The 25,525-nt window shown below is 34.2% G+C and overlaps 1 protein-coding gene across 3 annotated transcripts in view; it reads left to right on the forward strand.

Moving 5' to 3' along the window:
- Nucleotides 1–25,525, forward strand: part of Csgalnact (Chondroitin sulfate N-acetylgalactosaminyltransferase) — a 1,311,749-nt gene that overhangs the window by 614,559 nt on the left and 671,665 nt on the right. For all 3 annotated transcript variants that reach the window (XM_069823988.1, XM_069823987.1, XM_069823986.1), the window contains exon 3: nucleotides 10,450–11,650. In XM_069823988.1, the coding sequence (XP_069680089.1) occupies nucleotides 10,450–11,650 (1,201 nt within the window). The remainder of the gene's footprint in view (nucleotides 1–10,449; nucleotides 11,651–25,525) is intronic.

A 25,525-nucleotide genomic window follows, 5' to 3' on the forward strand; every position in this document is an offset into this window, starting at 1 on the left:
CCTAATCACAATATTTTCAGAATTACACTAATTTAAGTTATTTGTAAAATACCATTATTCTTGAGTTTTAAGAGTAAAAGAATATTATAGATAAAGAATGAATTATTGAGGAATATCATTTCTTTAATTAGCTAGTATTCTGAAGGTAAAAATCTGTTGTAAATTATTATATATGCTATGTACAGAAAAATTTTTCTCGATTCTTAACTATAAAATTACATCTTTTTTACCCATTTATAACAACAATTGCTACAAATCACGCCATTCTTGTAAATTCTTTAAGACTGCACATTAGGATGCATAATTAAACTGTAAAGAATCAAGTTCCTGAAGTCGTATGATTTGTAACAATTTTTGTGATAAGTGCATAAGAATGGTGTCATTTTTAGTTAAAAATTGAAAAAAAAAACTGTACAAAGCAATTGAAAACACATTGTTAGCTTCAGAACACTGGCCAATTAAAGAAATGATACTTCTGAATAGTTCATTCTCTATTTGTAATATTTTTTCCCCTTAAAACTAAAGAAAAATGTTAATTTACCAATAATTTCAAGTTAGTGTAACTCTGAAAATATTGAGATTAGGACAAATGTTTATATGACTTTTTTTGCTTAGAATGTCTCGGAAATAAGCTCCCTAAGTAGCAGTAAATCCTCGTAAAAATATAATTTTAGTAAAATGATTTTGAACTTCTAAACCTTTGCAAAGTGCGCTGTTCAATACAGATATTTATTTTCTGCTATACTTCAGCTATAATCCGTAATCAGAAAGTTTCGGAGTACTGGAAATCGAACTCAGGATCTCAGACACTCTAAGCACTTAACCATGAAAGATATCTAGGCTTACCTTATATACTTAATTTTTATAACTCAATTATTTTTCGATATAATTTGGCTAATGATTTCTGAATTACATCGAGAATACTGCTCATCGATTCACCCTCTTTTGTTATTTAAAACCTACAGTTTATAAATGTCATAAAATGGCAATATGATCATTTTAATTAGTTACTAGCTCCCCAAAAAATGATCCATCGTAATAGTTAATTGCATAAATACAATTTACGTCAATGAAGTTGTAATATTCACTATTTTCTGATGTTAAAAATTAAAAAAATGACGATAAATACAAACTAAATTTACTTCATAAACTCACAAAATCTCTGATTTCTGGCATTTTCTTAGTCCTTTTTGTCATCCAAGTACTTTCACCAGCAACATACTGTAGAGATTACTGGTGACTTTCTGTAAACATTTACAGTACTTTCATATCCCGCAATTTCGGAATTTTCCTGGGGTTTAGTTTTTACAAGTGAAGAAGAAGAAGAAGAAGAAGAAGAAGAAGAAGAAGAAGAAGAAGAAGAGCTTTGCCGTTAATTGTCCCTCTAAAAGACTTTCAGTAATGAAATCAAATAGACGAGTAACCCAGTGAAGCTTGCTGTTGGAAATTCACGGAAACAAAGTGGAATTAAAATCAGTGTACGTTAGGAAAAGGACGCAGAGTCTAGACATGCTATTAGCTGCGGTGAAACGATTTAGTTTTCCTAATAATGACTGAGAGTTAGGAAGTTGGTATTGAGACATAACAGCATCGAAGTAATGCATTCTGCTAATGCATCTGTGTAAACAGCTGCTGTTACTGCACTTCTGTTTAAACGACTTCTCTATCGTTACAAATTCCTGATGCTTCAGCACACTGCAGCCATCTTGCTGTAACGAAACATCTCTATTTTCGCGTTACACAGACATTATAGTTCAAGTACCCTCTACATGGAGTTATGTAGTTATCATCTCCGTTACTAGTTTCTGAGAACAGATAACCTAATTTAATAGTGTGGAAACTGTAGCACGCGTGCCCAATGCGGTATTCGATGGAGTGCTGAATTAAATTTTCACGTGATGTACTATTATATACATGATACAAGCAATGTATTCCAGTGAAATTTTATTTGTGTAGATCCCTACTTTAGACAATTGAGGCGATGGATGGAAAAATGAAACATACTGTAGTCATATGTGTCCTTTTTCCGCCCATCAGTTTAAATGAATCGCCATGTTGTGTTCTATAATCTCTACTAGTTTTGTTGCAAAATATTAACACCAGTGGTCAGGAGTGCAATTTAAAGGAAGTAATTCACAACTGTTTCCTTTATACTGTTATTATCTATGTGCTGTAGCCAAATACTGCTTATTACTAAATATGTAATTAAAATTTAACTACGTAATTAATGCATAATTTGTAATTTCTGGGCAATAAAAATACTAATTAGTGCTTTATGAAAATGATGTATAACACAAGGTGGTTATAATTAAATGACGGTGTTCAGCATGACACAGAACGGATTCTTATGATCGTATGAGTGTGAAACCTCGTAGATGTGCTAATTAACCAATGCGCTCGCAAATTATGCCAAAAAAATAATTAGTTCCAAGTCTCGCCACCAGGTGTAAATATGGCGCTGTAAGCAAAGCATGAAATTAATTGCCTATAACTCTGACGTCAGTATGTTCTTCCGGTTGCATTGCATTGTGTCAGTTTCCTGTTGCTTGGTGATGCGTGTTCATTCAGTTAGTGAAGTGACTGTTCGTTGAAAATTTGGAACGTTGAACTTTTCCTTGTGAAACGCAATGACTATTGAGAAGACAGACCGTGCACAAAGCGAGTAGGGATTATAAAGAATGGACACTGAGGGAATTTTCCTGTGTGCCGGCATTTAGTTCCACTTTGAAGCGCTAGAGGTTAGTGTAACCGAGCATACGATAAGTTGAGAATAGAGTTGAGACACAGCATCCAAACATCGCCTACCTTATTACATAATCTAGTAACGCTTTGCTTCAAATAAATTAAAGTTAACAGCTTTCCCTTATTTCTCAGTGGCGAACTAGTTGCAATATTTTTTCATGTTTCAGATATAATAAATTATATTATAAAATAATATAATACATTATAAAATTAAGTATCAAATTCGTTTAATATTTGTATATAATATAATATAATATAATATAGGTATATGGTTTTACTTCTCATAAGAGTTTTGTTTTTCCATTTTTAGTGCTATCAAATCATTACATATTTTAATTGTTGTTGGGTCAACGTCTCAACTCTCATCATAAAGGAACTCTAGAGTCTAGACATTACAGTTAATGACGGATTTATTATTTTATGGATCCAATTTATTTTTATTTGAGTGCATAATGTACCTAGATGTATTAATTATATGTGTTATATTTCCGCTGTGTCGACTGCTAGCTGGTGTGATGTCAGCGCCAACTCTAGGGAGAAAACAGAATCTCACGCTCTAGCTGGCTTGAAGATTATTGAAATCAGTCCGGCTACATCAAAGGTACGGACGCGAAGTGTCCATACTTAATTACCTGTACGCTGGTGCACACTGCTAGTGAAGTTGTTTTACCATAATAACAGCAATAGCAACGCTGCATTGCGGAAATGTCGCCGACAGAAAATGTTGAGAAATCTCATGTCAATTAATGGGCTGAAGAACCTAATTAAACAATTGGAGGAAACAGGTGAATTAGGTGTCACACCTGGGAGAGGACGGCCTCACCTGAAGGCTAGCATACAAAGATATGTCGTTCCGATTTCACCAGATATGCTGCGAGAAACTTACTGTCGACCATGCCGTGTTACGGATGCAACATGTTGCTGAGGTGGACGGTCATGTTGAACAGTGTTTGTAACCATAGTTCCTAATAAACGTGCAGTTAGCATATGTTTGAACTTTCCTGCCTTTTCCTGCGCCCATACCACGTTCTGACTGGTTATAGCGCCATATGTTCACCTGGTGGCAAGATGTGGAACTAATTATTTTTTGGAATAATTCGCGAGCGCATAGGTTAATTAACATATCTACGAGGTTTCACACTCCTACGATCATTAGAGTCCGTTCTGTACCACGCTGAACACCGTCAGTGTAATTATAACTACTCTGTACATTAATGCTGAACTTAAAATTTATTTTACACAAAACTCTCACGAAAAAAATTCAAATGAATCATGCAATCATTCTGTGCAGATTGGTGGAAGGAAGGCTGTAAGAAGAGAGACTAGAGTTAAGGAAAAAAGGAAGATAGCAAGAAATTCTTACTCGTATTAACATGACTAAGTATACTAAAAGCATTCTAGTCTTCTAATCATCAACACGTTGTGATTAAGAGTTAAAAATTGAAAGACGTTCAAGATTTGTATCAGTTTATTTATGAAGAAGGGACTGAAGAAATTTCAGGTACAGAAGAGCAGGAAGTAATATGTTTGTATTGTATTTATTCATATTCCATAGTATTCGTAGGCCTCCATTGCTTCACAGTTAGAATATGGAACATTTCAAACGGAAAAAAAAAAAATTAATTGTACTATAAAGTCTTAATATTACAGTCACGGTCTAGTTGAAATATATACAGAAGAGTTTTACAATATAGTCTACTAGTACAACACTAAGTTTTAGTATCAATACTTAATAGAATACAGAAATATTCATGAAGAGTTGTTGAATGTCATGAATTCACCTACAGAATAGAAGGCGTGAGAAATTAGGTACTTCTTTAATTTGGCCCTAAATTATCTTATGTTTTGAGTTTAAATTGTTACATCCATAGGGTCGGCCTGGTTGACAGAGTTGGTATAGCGCTGGCCTTTTATGCCCGAGGTTGCGGGTTCGATCCCTGGCCAGGTCGATGACATTTAAATGTGCTTAAATGCGACAGGCTCATGTTAGTAGATTTACTGGCATGTAAAAGAACTCCTGGGGGACAAAATTCCGGCACACCGGCAATGCTGATATAATTTCGGCAGTTGCGATCGTCGTTAAATAAAACATAGCATTTAACATTTATATCCATAGGGAGGGTATTACAAATTTTTACTACCATATAAAGCACTTCTTTTTGATAGGAGTATAGACTTGCCGATGGAGAATGAAATTAACTTTATTGTCGCATATTTATGCTATGAACTGTTTAATTAGTTAAAAAGTTTTCAGGATTACATACGAGGAAGATTATTAGTGAAAAAATATACCGACAAGCCATGGGCAATATAGCGGTGTCTGATATCGATGGTGATAATAATGTGAAGAATTCGCGGGAAAAACGATGAATGTCACAGTTTTGTTAAGGTTAATGTCATTACCTAATTCAATGGATCACTACGAAATTTAATGTTGTTCTTATGAAAAATGGTATAAAGGAGAATTATCACCACGAATACAGTAATCCTTTCCTTTATTTTCTATAGAAACAGCAATACATCTTGCAGTTATAGACTGAATTAGATCATTATCTAATCCTTAACAGAAATGTGACATTCATTGTTTTTCCCGCGATCTCTTCATATGTAAAGTAATGGTTATAGTATAATCCATGCTCTTGTCAATTTATTCAAACTCTTGTGTTTTGTGCTTCTTTTATGTATTAAACTAATATTTACGCAAATGTTGCTTGCTTAATTCGTACCTTTCGCAGATGGTCAGAAAAAGGCACATACCGCTAATATTTTATAAAATTATTTTACCACTTTAATATATACCCACCCAATAAAAACAAATATATAGTAATTCGTAAAGGTTGAAGTAATAATTTATGAGATTGAGATCATGATAATACTTATTTTTATTTCTCTACAGAGAAAATAAAACTTCAAAGCTCTGTATCTCAAAACACGGTTTCTGCTTATGTACCCCTTTTCCAGCCACCGCCTCAATTGGAGAGAAATAAGTAACACTTTGTATTTAAGTAATTTTTATATCGAACAGGCATCATTGAATGCTCATGCGTAGAGTCGCGTTTTTTTGGTACTTCCGATAAACGATCAAAATGATTTTTAGTTGTGTTTTTAATTTCCTTTACTCTAAAGCAAATGATAGCTAATTTTTCCGTGGATATCCTTGTGTCGTACTTAAACATTTTGACTTTCTCTTATTCAGATACGTTCAGAGTCACTGTCATTGATTAAAGGTCCTTTTTCATCCCAGTTAATAACTTGACCACCGCTTGGGGACATTGTTTCTGTGTCTATGATCGTAAAAGAGAGATTTTAACGGTACTTCAGATAATGAGTGCTTTGTCAAACAACTCCGGATGTTTCAATTACAGAATTTAACGGTATCGTACTCCAGTCAATGACACTGTTTTCATTCTATTTGGTATGTTTAGAAGTTGGTTTCCAAAGTGAAGTGATGGTATGTGAATGGGACGAAAAACCGAAGTAAGTGCGTCTTGCCATATGGTGCAATACCATAGCCATGGGATTTGTTGTTATTTTTTATAAAATGTGTTTAAATTGATCTTAACGTCAAAGCAAATTTGGTGGTCGGTTATTGCACCTATAAGCCCTACATTATTTTACTGCGACATTATTTCGAATATTTTTTACTTTATTCAACACCAGAAAACTAAATTTTAAAAATGATGCGCGAAATTTTAAGATAATTATTGCCATAAAAACACTGCTCTGCTCATAGGTTTCAATTATCATTATACGTATAAAGTAAGGGCTATACTGAAAATATGACTTCGTTGAAAAAACGAAAAAGGTACTTTCGGATTTTTCCACGAAAGTTTCAATAATAGCATTTCACATTATTGTTATTATTATTATTATTATCATTATTGTTATTATTATTATTATTATTATTATTATTATTGTTGTTACTTATGCATTTGTATTAATTGTAGATCTAGTTGAGTGGAAGAGAAGGCCTTAAGACCTTAACTCTGCCAAGTAAAGTAAAATAAATTATTATTATTAAATTATATTATTATTATTATTATTATTATTATTATTATTATTATTATTATACTTTTAGTACTTACACTAAATATATATTTATTATTTGTATTTACTATTCACAATTAAAGTTTCATTGAACTATTTACTTGTAGGCAAACTATCATGTCCTTTTTTACCTATCGCCCACTAGGTGATTCTGTCTTTCGTATTTACATTGTCAAATTACAAAACATGTCACTCAACAACAGACCTTTTCATACCATAAGAGTTAATGACAGTAGGCCTACGTACAATATGTTAACTCACATTTAAAAATAATATGAAAGTAGTTTAAAATGTAAATGACAAATGCATAAAAGTGTAAATAAAAATTTTAAATAATTATAAACAATAAGTTAAGTGTAAATAATATTGAAAATTAAGCGATAGCAATAGACATGTTGAAACTTAATTTGATATAATAGATACCAAATTTCTAACTCAAAATATTCTGTAGAGCATTCCCTATTTTCTGTTTAAATTACCCACGATTTTACTTAATCATCCTGTATATAATACTTCATTTATTCTGGAATATAATTATAAACTGAACATCAGGCTGTAAAATTGGTCTTTGTCGGTGTATGAAGGCTACTCTGTATTGGCCAATATTAAACAGTGTCAAAGTAACGTGACTAAACCGAAAAAAGTTGTTGACAGCTGACTGTCGTGTTACTAAACTTATCGTGTGGCAGGTAATTTCCGTTGGCTTTGACACTGTACTGCTTCAACACTTGAACGCGTTTGGAATTGAAAGCGTTTGTTCGCATTGACACGTGGTGAAGTTCGCTTTGAAATAACCGGCCCTACAAAATTAGAGGAGGTGTTTCCACATTCGTTGAATTTAGATATAATTGAGGCCAGAACCGCGAAAATCTTTCAATCGGGTTAAATAAATCACAACGTGTCTGTGAGACAGTTAAATTTGCAGAACGGCAATTACATAACATTAGTCTAACAATTTTACTGGTCACGGTGAACGAAACGGATAAAGCTGCAGCATGAAGCGACGATCGAGACTTCGAATCTCGTCTTGGGCATGGACATTAATTCTTTTTTAACGTCATGGAAGCACGGCGTCGTGCTGATACAAATGTTAATCGAGTCCTGTTACGAACATAAACTGTGCACAAGTTTGAAATAACCTAAGTAACAAAAGGCTAACATTTGTAAAGACACAATGAGTAACTAAGAATGAATGGGGAAATAACGCTGCAAGCCGAAAGGTCGCGGGTTCGATTTCCAATGGGGTTATGGATTTTCTCCATTTATATAATTATTTCGACCGCACCCTGGAGTTTATTCAGTCTCTAGCTGAAATGAGTACCAGAAGTATATTTTTGGTGGTAAAGGGATCCCTGCTGATTGTCTGCGAAGGTGGGAGCCTTAACCTTCCGCCACCTTCGGGGGCGATTTAGCCTGCAGTGTTGTTGACACAGATTTTGAAGTACGGTATATATTATGTAAACAGAAATTCAGATTAAAATATAATTCTGTCATCATAATGAACGAAAATACAAGGGATTATAATTGAATGTGCAATTTCGAAAAGGATATGTCTCTGAAAAGTAAAAATGTTCAGGAATTAAAAAAAAACTGTTTTAATTTAAACCGTTGTACTCTGAACAACAAAACTTTAAATTTAGCATTTTAGCGTCAAAACACAACATAATACGAAGAAAAGATATAATATTTATTATCATACGATGTTTTTTGGCGTTTTTCGTTTGGAGATGTGACTTTTCGAAATGCATGGACAGTGTTTTTATAAATAAGCAAAAATTTAAAAACAAAAATAGTTAAAATGATAACACAAGGAATAATATACAAAAAATATGTTTTCATTGGCAAGTAATAGATGATAATGAATATTTGAAGAAATATAACCTACAAAACTCGATCAGAACTCCTCTTCTGGTATGTCATCGGCCGCCGCAGATGGCCACTGCAATATTTCCTGGTAAAACTCTTTGAATTCTGAAGATACCTATGTACTTTTTCACTTTTGGAATGCCTGCTATTTTTAGTTGGTTGATTGGTACTTTGCCATTGTGAGATGAATAGCCTATATTATTAGGTAGTGGAGCGCAACAATATTTTACTTTTGAAATATTGAAAATTTCTGCAGTAATATCATTCTATGTTTATTTTTCGATCACTTGACCTGGTTTTTCTTGGGTAAATACAAATTCATAGAACGAGGATAACTGAAATGCTGAAATGTTACTTTCTGGACTTTTAGTAGGTCTACTTGTTTTCCATAGTCTCTCACAGAAAGCCGTTTAATTTTAAAGGTGAGATGAGATCTTTTTTAAAGTTGATTATGTCTTATGTTTTTACTCATATTATGTTAAATTTACTCGTAGCACTCGAACTTTTGATGAGATTGATATACTGTGCCTTTTTCTCAGTTATTATTGGACAGCATTTCTGACAGCGGAGTATAGGGATGCAAGTTGGGCGCTCTTTTCGCACAAAAGATGTGTAGACATAGAGTATCATATCAGTGGAAAAATAAGCCAAAAATTTTGACATGTGCTCTTTTCAAAATTGCATATTCGATTATAAAATAATAATAATAATAATAATAATAATAATAATAATAATAATAATAATAATAATAATAATAATAATAATACCACATACACATATCTGTGAGAATCACTGATTCGTGAGTTATTCAGTGAAACTGCTATCAGTCAAAATGAACTGTGGCGATCCTTTAGGTTAGAAACATTTATAATGCTGCTCACATTTGTAGTATAGATTTAAATTTTTCTGGGAAGTTTAATAATCAAAATTGTATAGAAGTAATTCAATAGAGAGAGGCGCTAACATAATTATGCTACGCGATATGTGAAGCATTGAAGGACGCTTACTGATCAGAATGAGAGGTGCGGTCCTTCTAGTGTTAGAAATAGTACTGTTTTATAAAAGAAAAGTATTACAATTAACCACATTATGTCTTTCATTAAAATGAACTGTTGCAAATTTAATTTATTCATGATGATTCATAGAAACTCCGTTTGAAATCTTGCATAATTGAGTTAATGTACAATCAAAACATCATTATCTGCTAAACTAATTGAATGAATATATTGACAGTATGGGTTCTAATAGAAGAGCACGCATGTTTACAAACCTATATTTCAAAGGAATTACATTGTTCATGGTTACTGAGATATATAATTTTCTCCTTTTTCTCAATATCTAAAATTATGCATTTAGCAGGTTTTGAACGGAGGCCCCACATATTCTGTTGCATATCATGTAAAATTATTAATATTCCTCCGTTCATAATTGCAATGATTTTGTTGAAATTATAGGCCAGTAATAATTGTCTACTGGTACATAATAAATGTGATCAATATATACTTATCCTTCTGAGTCCTGAAACATTTGTTGCTTTATTTTTAAAGTTCAATATAATTCTACACTACAAAAAAAAGTCATTGACATGAGGGAAAATGCTGAAAAAAATTCTGAAAGTTACAGTTAGGGCACAAATACAGGTATATTATACTATACTTCGGATCTCTACTTCTTATATCATAATCATGTATGAAGTACGGTATAGTATACTATACTCTCAGAACTCAGGAGGATAAATTTACATTAAGTCATGGCTAAAACAGTTTCTTATGAGATTTTTGTCTTGTGCCACAGGTAACGGGATCGGTCCGTCAGTCCTGGGTTCACAGCAACTTCAAGATACGCCGACCCTCAACTTCAACCTGACATCATCGTCCTCCTCTTCGATGCAGGGTATCTCCGGGGTCGGGAGCGGAGACTGCGTCTCCTACATCCGGCGCCAGCTCAGCCTTGCAGAGATCTCCAGGGGTCTGCCCCTCAACAACGAGTATGAGCTGATAGCCTTCAGCCATTTCACTTTCAGCCGGGTTTATCCAGTCGATCTGGGACTCGGCAAACGTGTGGTAGAGAAACCAATTGGGTTCAAGAGGAAGGACCTCTTAGAAGCCCTAGTGAAAGCGCTCGAATCCTTAAACAAGAACGTTACAACCCCCTCACCTCTAACAAACAATAATCACCATAATCAAAACTCTAAAAATTCACCAAATCGTTATACATTAGACGATTTTTTGGAAGGACTCTACAGAAGTGAACCCACTACGGGAACTCAATATGAAATGTATTTTAGGACTAAAAATATTAACACTAATAATAAAAGTCATATGGACCAAGTGCCATCAGTGAACGGTGTGACAAAAGTAATTCTGATGAGACCTTTTGCACCCCTGCAGACAATTTCAACAGAAACACTCCCAGTTGCGAAAGACAAAGAGTTGATCCATATAATACTCCCGTTATCGGGACGTACCGCTACATTTCAGAGTTTCATGGATAAATTCGTCAAGATAGCCCTAAAAAATGACAGACGAGTACATTTGACAGTTGTTTATTTTGGGGAAGAAGGCTTGGCGGAAGCTCGTGGTATCATGTCAAGAGTTCTGATGACCAAAAATAGTGGTGGTAATAGCAATAATTTAAGATTACTGGCTTTAAACGAGACTTTTTCTCGTGGTAAAGGGCTGAGAGTCGGTGCCGAGAGGGACTGGGACCAGCAAGGACTATCAAATAGCCCCCTAAGTAGCCGGCACAACGGAGATGTTCTTCTCTTTATGTGTGATGTGGATGTGGTGTTCAGTGCACGTTTCCTGGACAGATGTCGCTGGAACACAGAACCGGGACGTAAAGTGTATTACCCAGTGGTTTTCAGCCTGTACAATCCTCACGTCGTGTACACTCTCCAGGGTAAGGAGGTGCCGCCCGAGACGGATCAACTTGTTATATCACGTGACACGGGATTCTGGAGAGACTTCGGTTACGGCATGACATGTCAGTACAGGTATGTATGCAATTGTTATCTCGTAGACGTGTTTTCCCTGTCCTGTGACCATCTTGATTAATAATGCAATGTCACAGGTGGCAAGAATTTTGGATCTGAGTTAACATAATCCAGCGAGATCATTGTGTCCGCTGCGGCATTTTATTGCACGTTATTATTTAAATACAGCATATTAATTATCTGAACACGTCTTTAACGAACGAACATATGGTAGACTAGAGATCTGGGTTAGAAATTTCAATTATGCAACTCGGAATTAATAATAATAATAATAATAATAATAATAATAATAATAATAATATAATAATAATAATAATTCCAGCAATCTGGCTTAGACGGTAATGTTTTAGACTCGTATCCGGGCGGTTCCATGTATTTTAAATTTGATTGGGATTTTTCGTGGTTTCTCTCAATCACAAAGGCAAATTCCGGATTGTAAATTTAATTAACATGATTCATCGCCTCCTCAGTCACCAGTATTATAAATATAATCATAATCTAAAATCAGTTCTATGAACACAAGTCATCTATAATTATGCACGACAATAGAAACAGGAACTCACCAATAGTAACACCGGGTTAATGATATATCCTAAGATTCAACACGCGATATGAGCATAAATGTTAAAGCTTGTATAAATTGAAGGGTTCAGAACCATAGTGGGCCAAGCGCCATTTATTAAAAACGAAATACCAAAGTTTAATGAAGATTGAAATATCATTTAGTTTTAATGTGCATACTTTATGTGTTTCATTGAATTATGGTATTCACTTAATTCACTTAATTTTCTCCATTTGTAATATATGGCGCTTGGCCCACTATGGCTCTGAACCCTTCAATTAACTTAACAAAAGACGATAATAATAAGAACTTGCAAATAAAATTATACCGTACTACATCTGTTTCAGTATTATCCAGATATATGTCATAGTTATCGCGTGTTTACTGAAATATTTTCATCTGCTCATTTTCAAGACATGTGAAGTTAAATAATGTTAATAATTTTAATTATCTTTCATATCAAACTGCTGCCAACCTGCTCTTGCTTTGTTCTAAACTTGAAAATTCACCCACTTTACCTTAGTTCTGCAATGCCTTTGAGCGAAGTGAGACATATGAGTGTTTTCATTGTTTGTAATTTCTACAATATTATTGTCTTTGAGTTTCGTTAGTTAGGGAATGTCACAGTCCAGGTAATGAAATATATGCTTGGACCAGCCTATTGTTTGTGTACTATAATTTTTCATGCCCTGAATCTTGTTCCCGATATACATTTTTTATTCTTTTCCAATTTCAAAATATTTTCCTAAATTCTGTGTTGTGGATTATTTCCTTCTCCATATGGGGAAATAGTGTACTTTTGATAATTAAATTTTTTGATGTCGCAAAGTTGATTATCCTAACTCTATTGTCATTACTAGTTACGTGTAGGCTCTCTTTTCCAATAATCGGTTTAAAAATATCCTCCCTTTCGACTTTAGCGTTGAAATCCCCAATAAAATTTTCATGTGATATCTAGATAACTGATAAAAAGTGTGTTCCAATTCCTTATAGAAGCTATTCTTTATACGGTCGTCGTTCTTTTCTGTAGGGGCGTGAAAATTTATAACTATGATTTCGCAACATCTACCATTAAATAGCTACTAATTACGATAACCTGTCACTGATAAATTCGACCTTCTTTACTGCTCATTTTATTCTTTTAAGAACAAAGATTCCTGTTCCTAATTGGTGATTATTGTTTCTTTCCCCATAATAGAACAATTAATATCATATTTGTGATATGCCATTCCCATCTAACCTAACCTGTTGTACTCCCACGAAGTCTCTTCTAGCTAGTTCTTTTGCTACTAATGTTACTTCTCCTGTTCTATAAAGACTAGTTTCCTTTGCTGTGGTCGTGCCAGAGAATAAGTCCCAATCCGAGGCTTCTTGTATTGATTCGTAACAAGCTGTATTTTTTGTTAGGCCTTCGCCCAACACCCAAGCTGGAGGACCAGCCCTTATCGGCTGTCTACGACTGCTTATTCAATATATTCGCAGTTACCTCCATATATGGAGGCCATCTTCTCTATTGTACGTAATGCAAATATAAAAATTGGAAATTTATCCTTCGAAGAGGTGGAGAAATTAAAATATCTTGAAGCAACAGAAACAAAGATCAATGACACTCGGGAAGAAATGAAACGCAGAATAAATATGGGAAATGCCTGTTATTATTCGGTCCAGAAGTTTTTGTCATCTAATCTGCTGTCAAAAAATCTTAAAGTTAGAATTTATAAAACATTATATTCGATTGTTCTCTATGGTTGTGAAACTTGGACTCTCACTTTGAGACAGGAACACAGATTAAGGATGTTTGAGAATAAGGTTCTTAGGAAAATATTTGGGGCTAAGAGGGATGAAGTTACAGGAGAATGGAGAAAGTTACACAACGCAGAACTGAACGCTTTGTATTCTTCACCTGATATAATTAGGAACATTAAATCCAGACGTTTGAGATAGGCAGGGCATGTGGAACGTATGGATGAGTCAAGAAATACTTATAGAATGTTAGTTGGGAGACCGGAGGGAAAAAAAACCTTTGGGAAGCCCGAGACGTAGATGGGAAGATAATATTAAAATGGATTTGAGGGTGGTATGATATGATGATAGAGACTGAATTAATCTTGCACAGAATAAGGACTAATGGCGGACTTATGTGAGGGAGGCAATGAACCTCCGGGTTCCTTAAAAGCCATTTGTAGTTAAGTAAGTATAGCTTCTCCTTTTAACTCACTACTAGAGATTCAACTGCAGAAAGAAATGTATTTATTTTTGTTGCACGACTGATGGAATTTGGTTTCACTTCAATACTATTTTCTTATTTTAACAGATATTAAAATAATGAATTGGTAGCAAGGAACTATCCTTTTTCACACCCTGAAAGGCTAGTTTTTTACCTGACGTTTAATTGTTTAGTGTTACTTTTTTCTTGCGGATAAAATGAATATTATATATTTTGCAATAATGGATTTTCAATAAAAATCATATCCGTTTCAATATATTTGAGTTAGGAGCAGAAGAAGATATCAGATGATAGACAACATTAAGTAATATGGATCATATGAGGAGACAAAGAGGAAGGCAGAAAATAGGAAAGATTGGAGAAAGCTAGGTTTGCAGTGAAAGAATTGCTGTTGGGCAGAACATTAAATTAATGAATTAATATTTGATGAACTTCATCTACGGTCCGGATCAGCTTACTTCATACTCTAAGGGTGAAACCTAACCATTTTTCCCCCATTACTACATATGCTAGTGGATTATGGTGATATTCGAGTTTGAAAGTTGAATTTTCTTTTGCCAACTTCGTTTCGAATTTCGATACTGAGAAATATTACAACTGATAGTGATTTTCGAACTGTTATGTTGGCAGAAGGCATTCGAACCCGAGCCACCTGGTTTCGCGGCCAGACGGGCTGACCGTTACTCCACAGGAGTGGACTTGGTCGATAGAAAATGCGCATGACGACAGCAATTATAGCTAAAATAGAAAAATTATTAGAAGTAAGTATTTTTAAACATAGGCTACATTTTAATGTGGCATTCGGTTTTCGGAGTTTGTACTAATCATTTCACGTGATGAAATAAAATACAATTTTAGGTTAGGTCTCGTGAATCGTAAACTGTTTAGTCAAAGCAATGAATTTCATGTTGTCAGACAAAATATATTTTAATATTAGATCATATTAATCTACTAATTTCCAACATAATGTGCGAGAGGTCCAGGTGGAAAATATAGGTCTACTCTTTCACAAATTATTGAACCATTTAGAAAATACCTCCCAACATAAAGATGAGATGTAGTAAATAAGTAAATTAGGAAGTCATCGTTATTGTTAATACTATATTATTATTATTATTGTTATTATTATTATTATTATTATTATTATTATTATTGTACATGTCATTGTGATTTTACCCTCTTTGGTGATATCTGTTATTAGTTGGCAACACTGAAGAGACGGCCAAATTAACCTTTTACGAACTGCTATTACGTAATCCTCACTATAGACCGGGCATAAAGCAGACACTTTATCAGTTGAATGATATAACATTAGACGTTGAGCTGTTTTCTATATTTTTAGTAATCGTAAGGAATTGGTTGGGTCGCTGGCTGAGGAGTTACAACCCACTGAAAGATGCATTGGAAGGAAAGGTGAACGGAAGAAGAGTTTGGGGCAGAAGAAGATATCAGATGAGAGACGACATTGAGATATGTGGATCATATTCGGAGACAGGGAAAGGCTGAAAATTGGAAAGATTGGAGAATGCTGGGTTTAGTGAACAATCAATGAACGAATGAATCAACAATCATTATCCTCATTGTAATAGTCATCATCGTCGTCAAACTGTGTAGGAGTAGTTTTGTAGATCAGTTGCGTTCCTAAGAAGTATTGAAGTGCTTCCTAGTTCTTCCATGGATACCAGATTCCTTTTACAATTATTTCACACATAACACTCAACATGATCACTTTACTGTCGACACATGGAAAGCGCTCTGCCTTGCCTGCCACCACTGTAATAAATCCCCAGATACAAGGCAGGGATTTTGTGTCTTACAGTTGCTTCAGGTAAAAGCCGATTTCAAGGCGTAAAGAGAATATGTTAATATCTTACCTGACGTAGTATTAGAAGAACGGCTGGTTGGTCAGTTTCAAGGTGGAGATCAAGGTTGATATTTCCACGAACCCAAGCACAAGTAGACTTTTTAGAAACAGTCTATTTTTTGGTTTTTGTGTTCTGCCTGCTGCAGTGTTATGCAGAAGTGTCCACACCTGTGGAGTAACAGTTAGCGCGTCTGGCCGCGAAACCAGGTGGCCCGGGTTCGATCCACGGTGGGGGCAAGTTACCTGGTTGAGTTTTTTTCCCGGATTTTCCCTCAAACCAATATGAGCAAATGCTAGGTAACTATCGGTGCTGGACCCCGGACTCATTTCACCGGCATCATCACCTTCACCTCATTCAGACGCTAAATAACCTAAGATGTTGATAAAGCGTCGTAAAATAACCTACTAAAAGTGAAGTTACAGTGCAACGGAGTACAGATGAAGTAAGGTGGCGCGTTGAGTGTTGTTTACCTGTGCGTTAGTGTACAATCCGGTTTGGGATCAGAGGTACTAATACAGTATTCTTCCGTCTCTTCCTACGAAACAGACTCAGGCCATTAGAGTGCATTTGCAATTCATAGTGAACAGTTTTTTCGAACTAGTTGCAAGTATGTACATGGTTGTTCATTGTAACGCTAACGACTTCAATGTCGCCGAGGGACATGAGAACTTGTGAGGTATGTATCCTACTTCATTTTGCACCGTCACTAGATTGTACTATTAACAGTAGAATATAACGCAGTATATTGACGTCGTTGTTTACATTCACAGCTGTTCTGTCTGCTATGTTCGAGGAACTCTATAGTCAAGTTGTGCGTACATTGGTTGCTATAGTGACCCGGATGCTAAGCCTGGTTATCAGCTTTTCGTCATTTCTTAAATAAACTTTCTCCGGCATGTAATAGGGCTTCTTATTTCACCAGCTACATAATCTAAAACTATTTAAGAAGTAAAATACACTAGAGGAGACAAGACCTGTACTATTTCCTTATCATGTGTCGTGGCTGTCTCGCCAATGGATATGGAGGGGAAAGATATTTTGTAGTCTGGGATGGACTTCCATGTCGGTTGATTCGTATAATATTAACCATCATAAAACAAACTTTTTTCCAATTGCTCATTCATGATTCTTTCTCCTCTTGCACAGATCATATGCCAGTTCTCGCCTCTTCATCTACACCAGTGTTTCTCAACCGCCGCACAGTGTCAAAAACGCAAATCTAGCTGGACAAAATTAATAACTTCTCTACATTTCAAGGGGTTGTTATGAAACTTTGCACAGACTTTATAGGCAGCACATATTTTTTGTGTACAAACTCTGATTACGTTTGTGTAAGAGGAATTATCCTTTTAAGGATAATTTTAGACAAAATTAATAACTTCTCTCCTATCTAACAGATTAGTATTAAACATTGTACGAAAGTTACAGGTAGAATATATTTTTGTATACAAACTATATTTACGGTTCCATAACAGGAACTATCTCTTTATAAGGGCACATTTACACAAAATTAACTTCTCTCCTAAATAACATATTTTTATGAAACTTTTTACAGAAGTTACAGGTAGCATAAATGTTTTGTTTACAAACTCTGATTACATCTGTACGTTACCTGTAGACCTAATTGTTGTACAAAGTTTCATTAAAAATATATTATATAAGAGAGAAGTTATTAATTTTGTCTAAATGCACCACTCCTAAATGGGCAGTTTTTCTCTTATAAACATAATCAGACTTTGTAGACAAAAATATATTCTACCTGCAACTTCCGTACAATGTTTCGTAAAAATTTGTTAGATAGGAGAGAGGTTATTAATTTTGTCTATATGCATCGACTATAAAGAGGTCACTTTTCTTGTTCAAACGTAATCAGAGTTTGTACACAAACAATATGTGCCGCCTGTAAGGCCTGTACAAAGTTCCATAACAATCCATTAGAATGTAGAGTAGTTATTAATTTTGCCCTGCTGCTAGATTTCCGTTCTGACTTACGGTATGTGTGTTATGATTAGATAAAAATGTGTCCAATATATTTTTATACCTGATGTTCTATGTCATTTGAGTAATTTTATAGGCCTAAAACACTCGCACAGTGATTGGAAATTTCCTTATTCCACGTTTCTTTTCTGCTGTTAAGCCAAACATGAGACAGTTGCCCCCTCGTTACCGTATTCCCCACCACTGAAAAAAAATTAATTACTAATAAATGCACAAAAACGCGCAAACTTTAAAACCAGAATTCAATACTCTAAATAATGCTGTATTAAATGGTAAAAGAATTGTTGTAACCGAATTGTTGTGATCGGCTATACTAAAACTTATATCATATTTAAAGAACTTTGAAAAATATATTTTTTTCATTGTAATATTTAAACCGTACTGTACAGAGAAAATACTTTACAAACTTGAAATTGAAGATACATTAGTAAGAACTTACCTATCTGAACAGATTCCATGTCTCACAACATAATAAATCACTAACAATTGGCTCTTTTTCACTCACATAGTAAGCCTCCCTGTCTACGACTGAACAGGAGCGAGAAGTGTTAGAAACAACTCATTGTTCATACCCTTCTAAAAATAACTTGCCACTAATGAAACTGTGGAAGCTATTCCTCACAACATTCTTTAAATGTTAAACAACATGGATTCATATTCACATATTTCTAACTAAACAAGACGAAATTTGATTTTTGTCAACCTAGATCGGGAAAATTGCACACTGTGCGCCGGGCCACTAGTTATTCTCGTGGAATTTCTCATTTTAATTTTCCAAGCATTTTTCACTAATAAATATTTTATAGTAAAAATATTCTTAAAAGAATAATTTTCATGATTGTGTCGAAAAGTGCAGATTCAGATCGTCTCTAAAATCTAACATTTGTGTAGCAAATGTCAGTGACCAAGCCACTTATTTTTTATGATCAAGATTTCTTCAGACTTATAAGTCTTTCAACATTAGGGAAAAGGAATATCGCTGTTTATGACCGGCCATAAAAATTCCTGCAATCCGACTGCAACAAAACATGTGGATTGTACACCCTTCTGTTGAACACAGACAGCCCTTTCCCATGAAGAAAACCTTAAACTTCTTGAATTATCATCAGATGAACAACCGAAAAGTACTTTTAAATCTTTGAGTAATTCGAAATTCTGGATAATAATTAAAAATTAATATCTAAATATACATGAAGTAACAATCAGGTATCTTGTTTTTCCACCACGTATCTCTGTGAAACTGATTTTTCTGCCTTGACATTGCTTAAAACGAAATAGAGGAATGCCCTGCAACTTTCTGACTGTCTCCGTTTGGTTATCACTTCAATTGATCCCAGAATTAACAAGCTAACAAACATAAAACGAAAAAAAAAAAAAAAAAAAAGAGTCTCGCTAGTCTCGCTAAAACCTTAAAAATTTTCAGGTGTAATAAAATTGTACATTTTGCAACGAGCCTATAATGGTAGTAATTAAGACGCGAGTGTGTTTGTTTATGAAACGAGCGCAAGCGAGTTTCATAATTTTCATACGAGCGTCTTAATTACCATTATAGGCAAGTTTCATACGACTTTCTATGCTCGACCATATTTCTAACTTGAAATTATTCATAAGTATTCATGTTATGGTTATCTAAGTGAGGATGGGAACTGACCTAAATTGTGAGATGTGCGCAGACGCGAAAGTATTGATTTTTTCCGAGGAACGAATGTCATTGACCTTGATAAAATCTAGAGAATAACATGAACATTAATCTTGGTATAACCTGGAAATTGATTTAGAATTGAAAAACGAGATGACAAATTGAATTTATTTGAATATTATTTACAATTAACGCTAATTATTATAGTAACAGAACATAACCTTCTGCGACAGTATTGGATTTCCAGCCTCCGTGACGTTTCGATAGTTGTCTTTCGATTGCATATCCGAGAATAATGGATACTTGCGGTTTTATAATGGTACAATGGTGATTTCTCATTGGCTGAACAACTGAACTATAATGAAGAGGTGTACTTTAATGAGGTACATTAAAGGGCTACTACCAGGTGTATAATTACTATATTTCGGCATGGTCGAGCATAAAGTAAAATAAACTAAGCACTAAGGTTTTTCTTTTCAAGAAGTTATAGTCATTATTATTAATATGCTGCGTTTTTAAATTTATCATATTAATTAGGATTGGAGCTAATGTTTAGAATTGAGAGATTCGTAAAGTTTTAAACATAAAATTACATACATTGCGTATAAAAACGTTTGGCGCATATATGTGTGAGAAGTGTTTCGCCGACATGTTGATATCGTCCTACTGCTCCCTCTGTTCAGCTGTCTTCTGTAGTGAGTTTTACACTGCATAATCATTCTTCTCATTACTTTTTCTTTTTCAAAGCAACATCATTAAAATCAACATAATAATAGAATTATCAATATTATTAATCTTATTTTTTGGTGGCCAGGAAGGGGTATGTCAATGAAAATTACCATAAGTTAATTAGTGATGTTGGCGTGAGGAACTATAACATTCTATTGTTTTGTATATGAGCCCATAATGTTTACAACACCAATTCTATTACTAGTTCAAAATTATTGTGGCAGACTACGCTTCTGCTGCTGATAAGACAGTGATATACTCCTAGTGATCATGGCTGTATATTCATGCAAAATTTTACTCCATGCTATAGAGCGAAGAAAGTTTCGAAATTTCTTCAGGGTTCACACAATAAAACAATTAATTGGCCAGGCAAGAGCCCTGATATGAACCCAATTGAGAATTTCTTGTATTTTGTTAAGAAGGGTTTTAAGAAATTCAACATTACCACTAAAGTTGGGCTCATAGAATCATTAATAGCTGTTTTGCACAGAGACACTGAAATTTGGAAGCGTTGCAGAACTCTTACAGACAACATGCCAAACAGACTTGAAAGTTCACAAGGCGAAAGAATGCATATAAAATATTAATATATATGTATAATAATTGTTTCATCATAGATAATGGATTATGTAAATATTCTCCATTAAAAAAAATAGAGCACAAAAAGTTTTGCAAATTTTATTTAGTTTAATAATTCGTTCACAACTGTGATGCGTATATATCCTTTAAAATGAGCGTGAAGAAATTTTTATTGGGTAGTATGGACAGATAACACAGGCTGAAGGGCCGTTAATGTGAGAGCATTCATGCACAGCTGACTTCCATTCAGTGAAGTTCAATACTTCCTGGCAATGCAATACACTTTAGGTGAGCGAATCTTCATTTATTACACGTATTTACGATGAACTCGTAAAAAAATGCCCTGGTATATTTTCAGGAGCCGATAGTTACAGTATTTATTATAAGCGAAGTTAGTCAATTACATCTGTATTGTAATACACAAGTTGCTAGATTTTTTCGTTGAGCTACCGTTAACAGATTTGTTACTAACCTACAGGATCACTTCTCGATTGACACCGTACTATAAAACTCGTTTTTAAGCGTCCAGCCTTTTTAAAGTCGGTCTAATGTATTTTCTTATCATTTTTGTACAAAATTGGTAACATATGTTCCATACATTTTTAATACATTTTTACATGACTTATAGAATGTGTACCGATACCAAACGTTGCAAATAATAATAATAATAATAATAATAATAATAATAATAATAATAATAATAATAATAATAATAATAATACAGTAAAATCTTTCTAAAACGAAACGCGACAGTTCCAAAAATGTTTTTCCGTTCTCACAAATTTTCGTTTTACAAAGGGTTGAGTTTTGACAAAACTAAGAATAGACTACTGCAATATGCTCACCGTAGGAAGAACACAATGAAGAAATAATTTGAAATAAAAGTTACTACAGTACATGCAAAGTGAATTTTATTTTCATAATTATTAACTTAACGTAATTGCAGCCTCTCTCTGCGTACTAGTTTCTTGACTCCCACATTTCTTTAAAGTGCATTGCCGCGACTTTGTTTTAAGATTTCCTTCGCGTCCTGCATCAATTCAGAGTGTAAATTGCGCCCTGATCCATCGGTTGTGTAACAGAAGTTGTGTTTGATGGAAAATAGATTAACTTCACGTTAGACAAATTAATCCTTGGATGGCAGGTAGGATTGTCTAAAAACAGTATGACTTTACGACCTTGACGTTTAATTGCTCCGTTAAAATTATGAGCCCACTCTTCTATGACAGAACTGGTCATCTAGGCTTTTTATTAAATCGCACAATTTTACTTTATTCGCACTGTTATTTAACACTGTATTGGTATATTAACGCAAAACTCAGAATAAATAAACGAAAATGTGAAACTAAATTGACACTATACTACAATTATTCACAGTTTTATTCTACTCTCACTGTCCTTTATCACTGTATTGGCTTGTTAGCACAAAACTGAGAATAAATAAAAGAAAAAGCAAGAGGGTTGGAAGAAGTAACGGTACAGGACGTCAGTAACCTGCCCGGGTCCTTGACAATAACCACAGAATAGTGACATGGTTAGAAAAGCTTCATCCCCAACGCCTGACAATTAATAGCTAAAGTTTTCCAGGTCATTGCATGTACAGTCACACAAAAAAATTGTCATGCTTCGTACAGTATTATCGCAAAATTAAAAATGATCGAAAGAATTTAGCAATAGTTACGCTTAAAATTATCCATTTAAGTCAGGTTTTTTTTTTTTTTTTACCTAAATGGTGCCCAAAAAGGTTCCGTTCTCGCGTTAGGCAGTTTTATGTTTTAAAGTATTATTTTACATAGGAAATCATTCCGTTCCCAAATTTTTCTTTTCGTTTGTGCAGGTGTCCTTTTTATAAAAGATACGTTTTAGCACTGTAATAATAATAATAATAATAATAATAATAATAATAATAATAATAATGAAACAGGAGTTATTTCAGACGACAACATAAATCTTGGGGTACCCTACCGTAATGGCCTATTTTGCATGCCTGAAAAGGTCCTTGAAGAGCCATGTTTTGATCTTCTAACATCTTACCTCGTTGCTTAGTAGACAGTTGGGTTCGGACAGAGTGATGGAGGGTGTGCTTGGATCTTAGACCAGTATAATCCTTCTTGAGCTTGAAGGGTGGTTTTGTTGTGGGGTGATACATAAATTACTAGCAAAGGGGGTTGTTCTTGCGACGTCTGGGCAGACAGGAGTTGTAAGCCGCACGCACTTTGGTCCCCTCGTCAAGGATTTCCCCCTAAAATAGATATGTGCAGGTGGTGAGTGATGACCTCTGGTCTTGACAGTGAAACCTCTCGCAGGACTCGTTTCTCCAGATTGCTTGTCCTCCTTCCGCTTTGTGCCTCTGCATTCCTAACGGAAGCTTTCTCGTGCGTCTTGGAAAGAATGTTAATATGATTTTACCACCTTCTCAAATGAGTGCAAGAGTAAGTTAATGAATGGTTATATTATGAATAAACGAGTTAGTGACTGGCTAAATTAAGACTAAATGAACTATTGATTCATTGAATTAAGAGCAAATGAGATAACCATTGCTTGAATTAAGAGTACACGAATTAACAAGTGATTTAATTAAGAATAAGGAGTTAATTAATTACACAATAATTAAGAATAAATGAATAATTAGTGAATTACTTAATTAAGAATATAAATCAGATTATAAATGATTCAATTGATAATAAATGTGTTAATAAGTGGCTGAATTAAAAGTAAGTTAATGAAAGATTAAACTAACATAATTATTTAAAGAAGAAGATATCTGTAATTAAACAATAGATTAGGCTATAAGAAATTTTGTGGAATTGTGTAAAGATAATTTGAAAAAAAAAGTACATTCTATGTATAGTTAAGTAGAGTTGACAAGAGATTGCTGTAAGTTTTAAGTAAAATGTTAGGTTTGCTTTTTTTAATACAGGATGTTAAAAAAGTGTCCAATATTTTAGGAGGTGCTAATATGCATAAAAACAAGAAAATAATTTCTAAATAAACATGGGTCCTACAACACATACTTTCTGAGATCTGAACATTTGTTCATAGGAGATGCTCAATTCATGGCAATGAATTCCTCTGCCCTTCGGCGTAAGGATTCACGCACTCTTTGAAATTTGTTTTGATACGTTGGTGAGAAAGTCCTGATAACGATATCTGTGGTAGCACGTATGGCCCTATTAATCTATCACCAAAAACGCCTGCACCAAAAACAGATTCATAATCTGTGCTGATGCCTTGTTTCTTCAAATTCATGAGGATTTTAATCATCCTACACATGCTGATTACGAAAATTCACATCATCTCTGGTGAACCCCGCTCATATCCGCAACCAGACTTTTGTTTTCAGTATTCCTTGCAACGTATCGTTATTCCATGCCAGGAGTGTCAACTACAGTGTGATTCTCTGGTATTCTGCTGTATTGTAGGGCAGAGAAATGCATTGCCATGAATGGACGTCACATTGAGCACCTCCTATGAACAAGTATTCAGATCTCAGAAAGTATGTGTTGTAGGATCTATGTTTATTAGACATTATTTTCTTGTTTTGATGCATTCTATCACCTCCTAAAATATTGGATACTTTTTTTTAACACTCTGTATATTAATGACTAGTTAGAGTATTGGAAAATGTTTTACATATAACAGAGATTGCAAGGATCGACTGATATGAAGATGTTACGTAGGTACTGGTAGGTTTTATATGGATTGGGTATTCTAAGATTTAGAATACCGGTACCTAAGAAACGGGTACGCAACAGGACCGCCATTGACTTGTTTCATAAAGCTACATATTATTGGTTACACAGGAGAAGACAAGCGGAAGGAATGTGACCTTGACTGCGGCTGCTGATTATTATAAATATCGCTCAGATAAGCCAGGTTATTACTCATGCCAAAAACATTAGCAACAATATGAGTATGGAAATTAAAATATACCAAGTATTTTAATAAAATAAATATTAATAACTGCTTAATCTGGTACGAATTTTAATTAAAAGCTTAACTTCTCACTTTCAAGCAAATGACGAATCACTAGCAATTATTGACGTCTGCTTACATTTCCATTAGGCCCTAGTATCGCTATTGCTTGATGTAATGTAAGCACTACTAGCCGCATCATCTTCCGTTCTTGATCTCATGAGTAACGAACAATTTGTGTTTGTGGACAGATGTTTGTTTTATATACTATATATAATCTAAGAAGAAACGAGTTAATGGATGTTTGAATTAAAGTATTGAGTTAATAGTGACTTAATTAAAAATAAATAATTTAATGAAT

This window comes from Periplaneta americana, chromosome 4, assembly GCF_040183065.1.
Source record: "Periplaneta americana isolate PAMFEO1 chromosome 4, P.americana_PAMFEO1_priV1, whole genome shotgun sequence".
Classification (NCBI taxonomy): Eukaryota; Metazoa; Arthropoda; class Insecta; order Blattodea; family Blattidae; genus Periplaneta; species Periplaneta americana.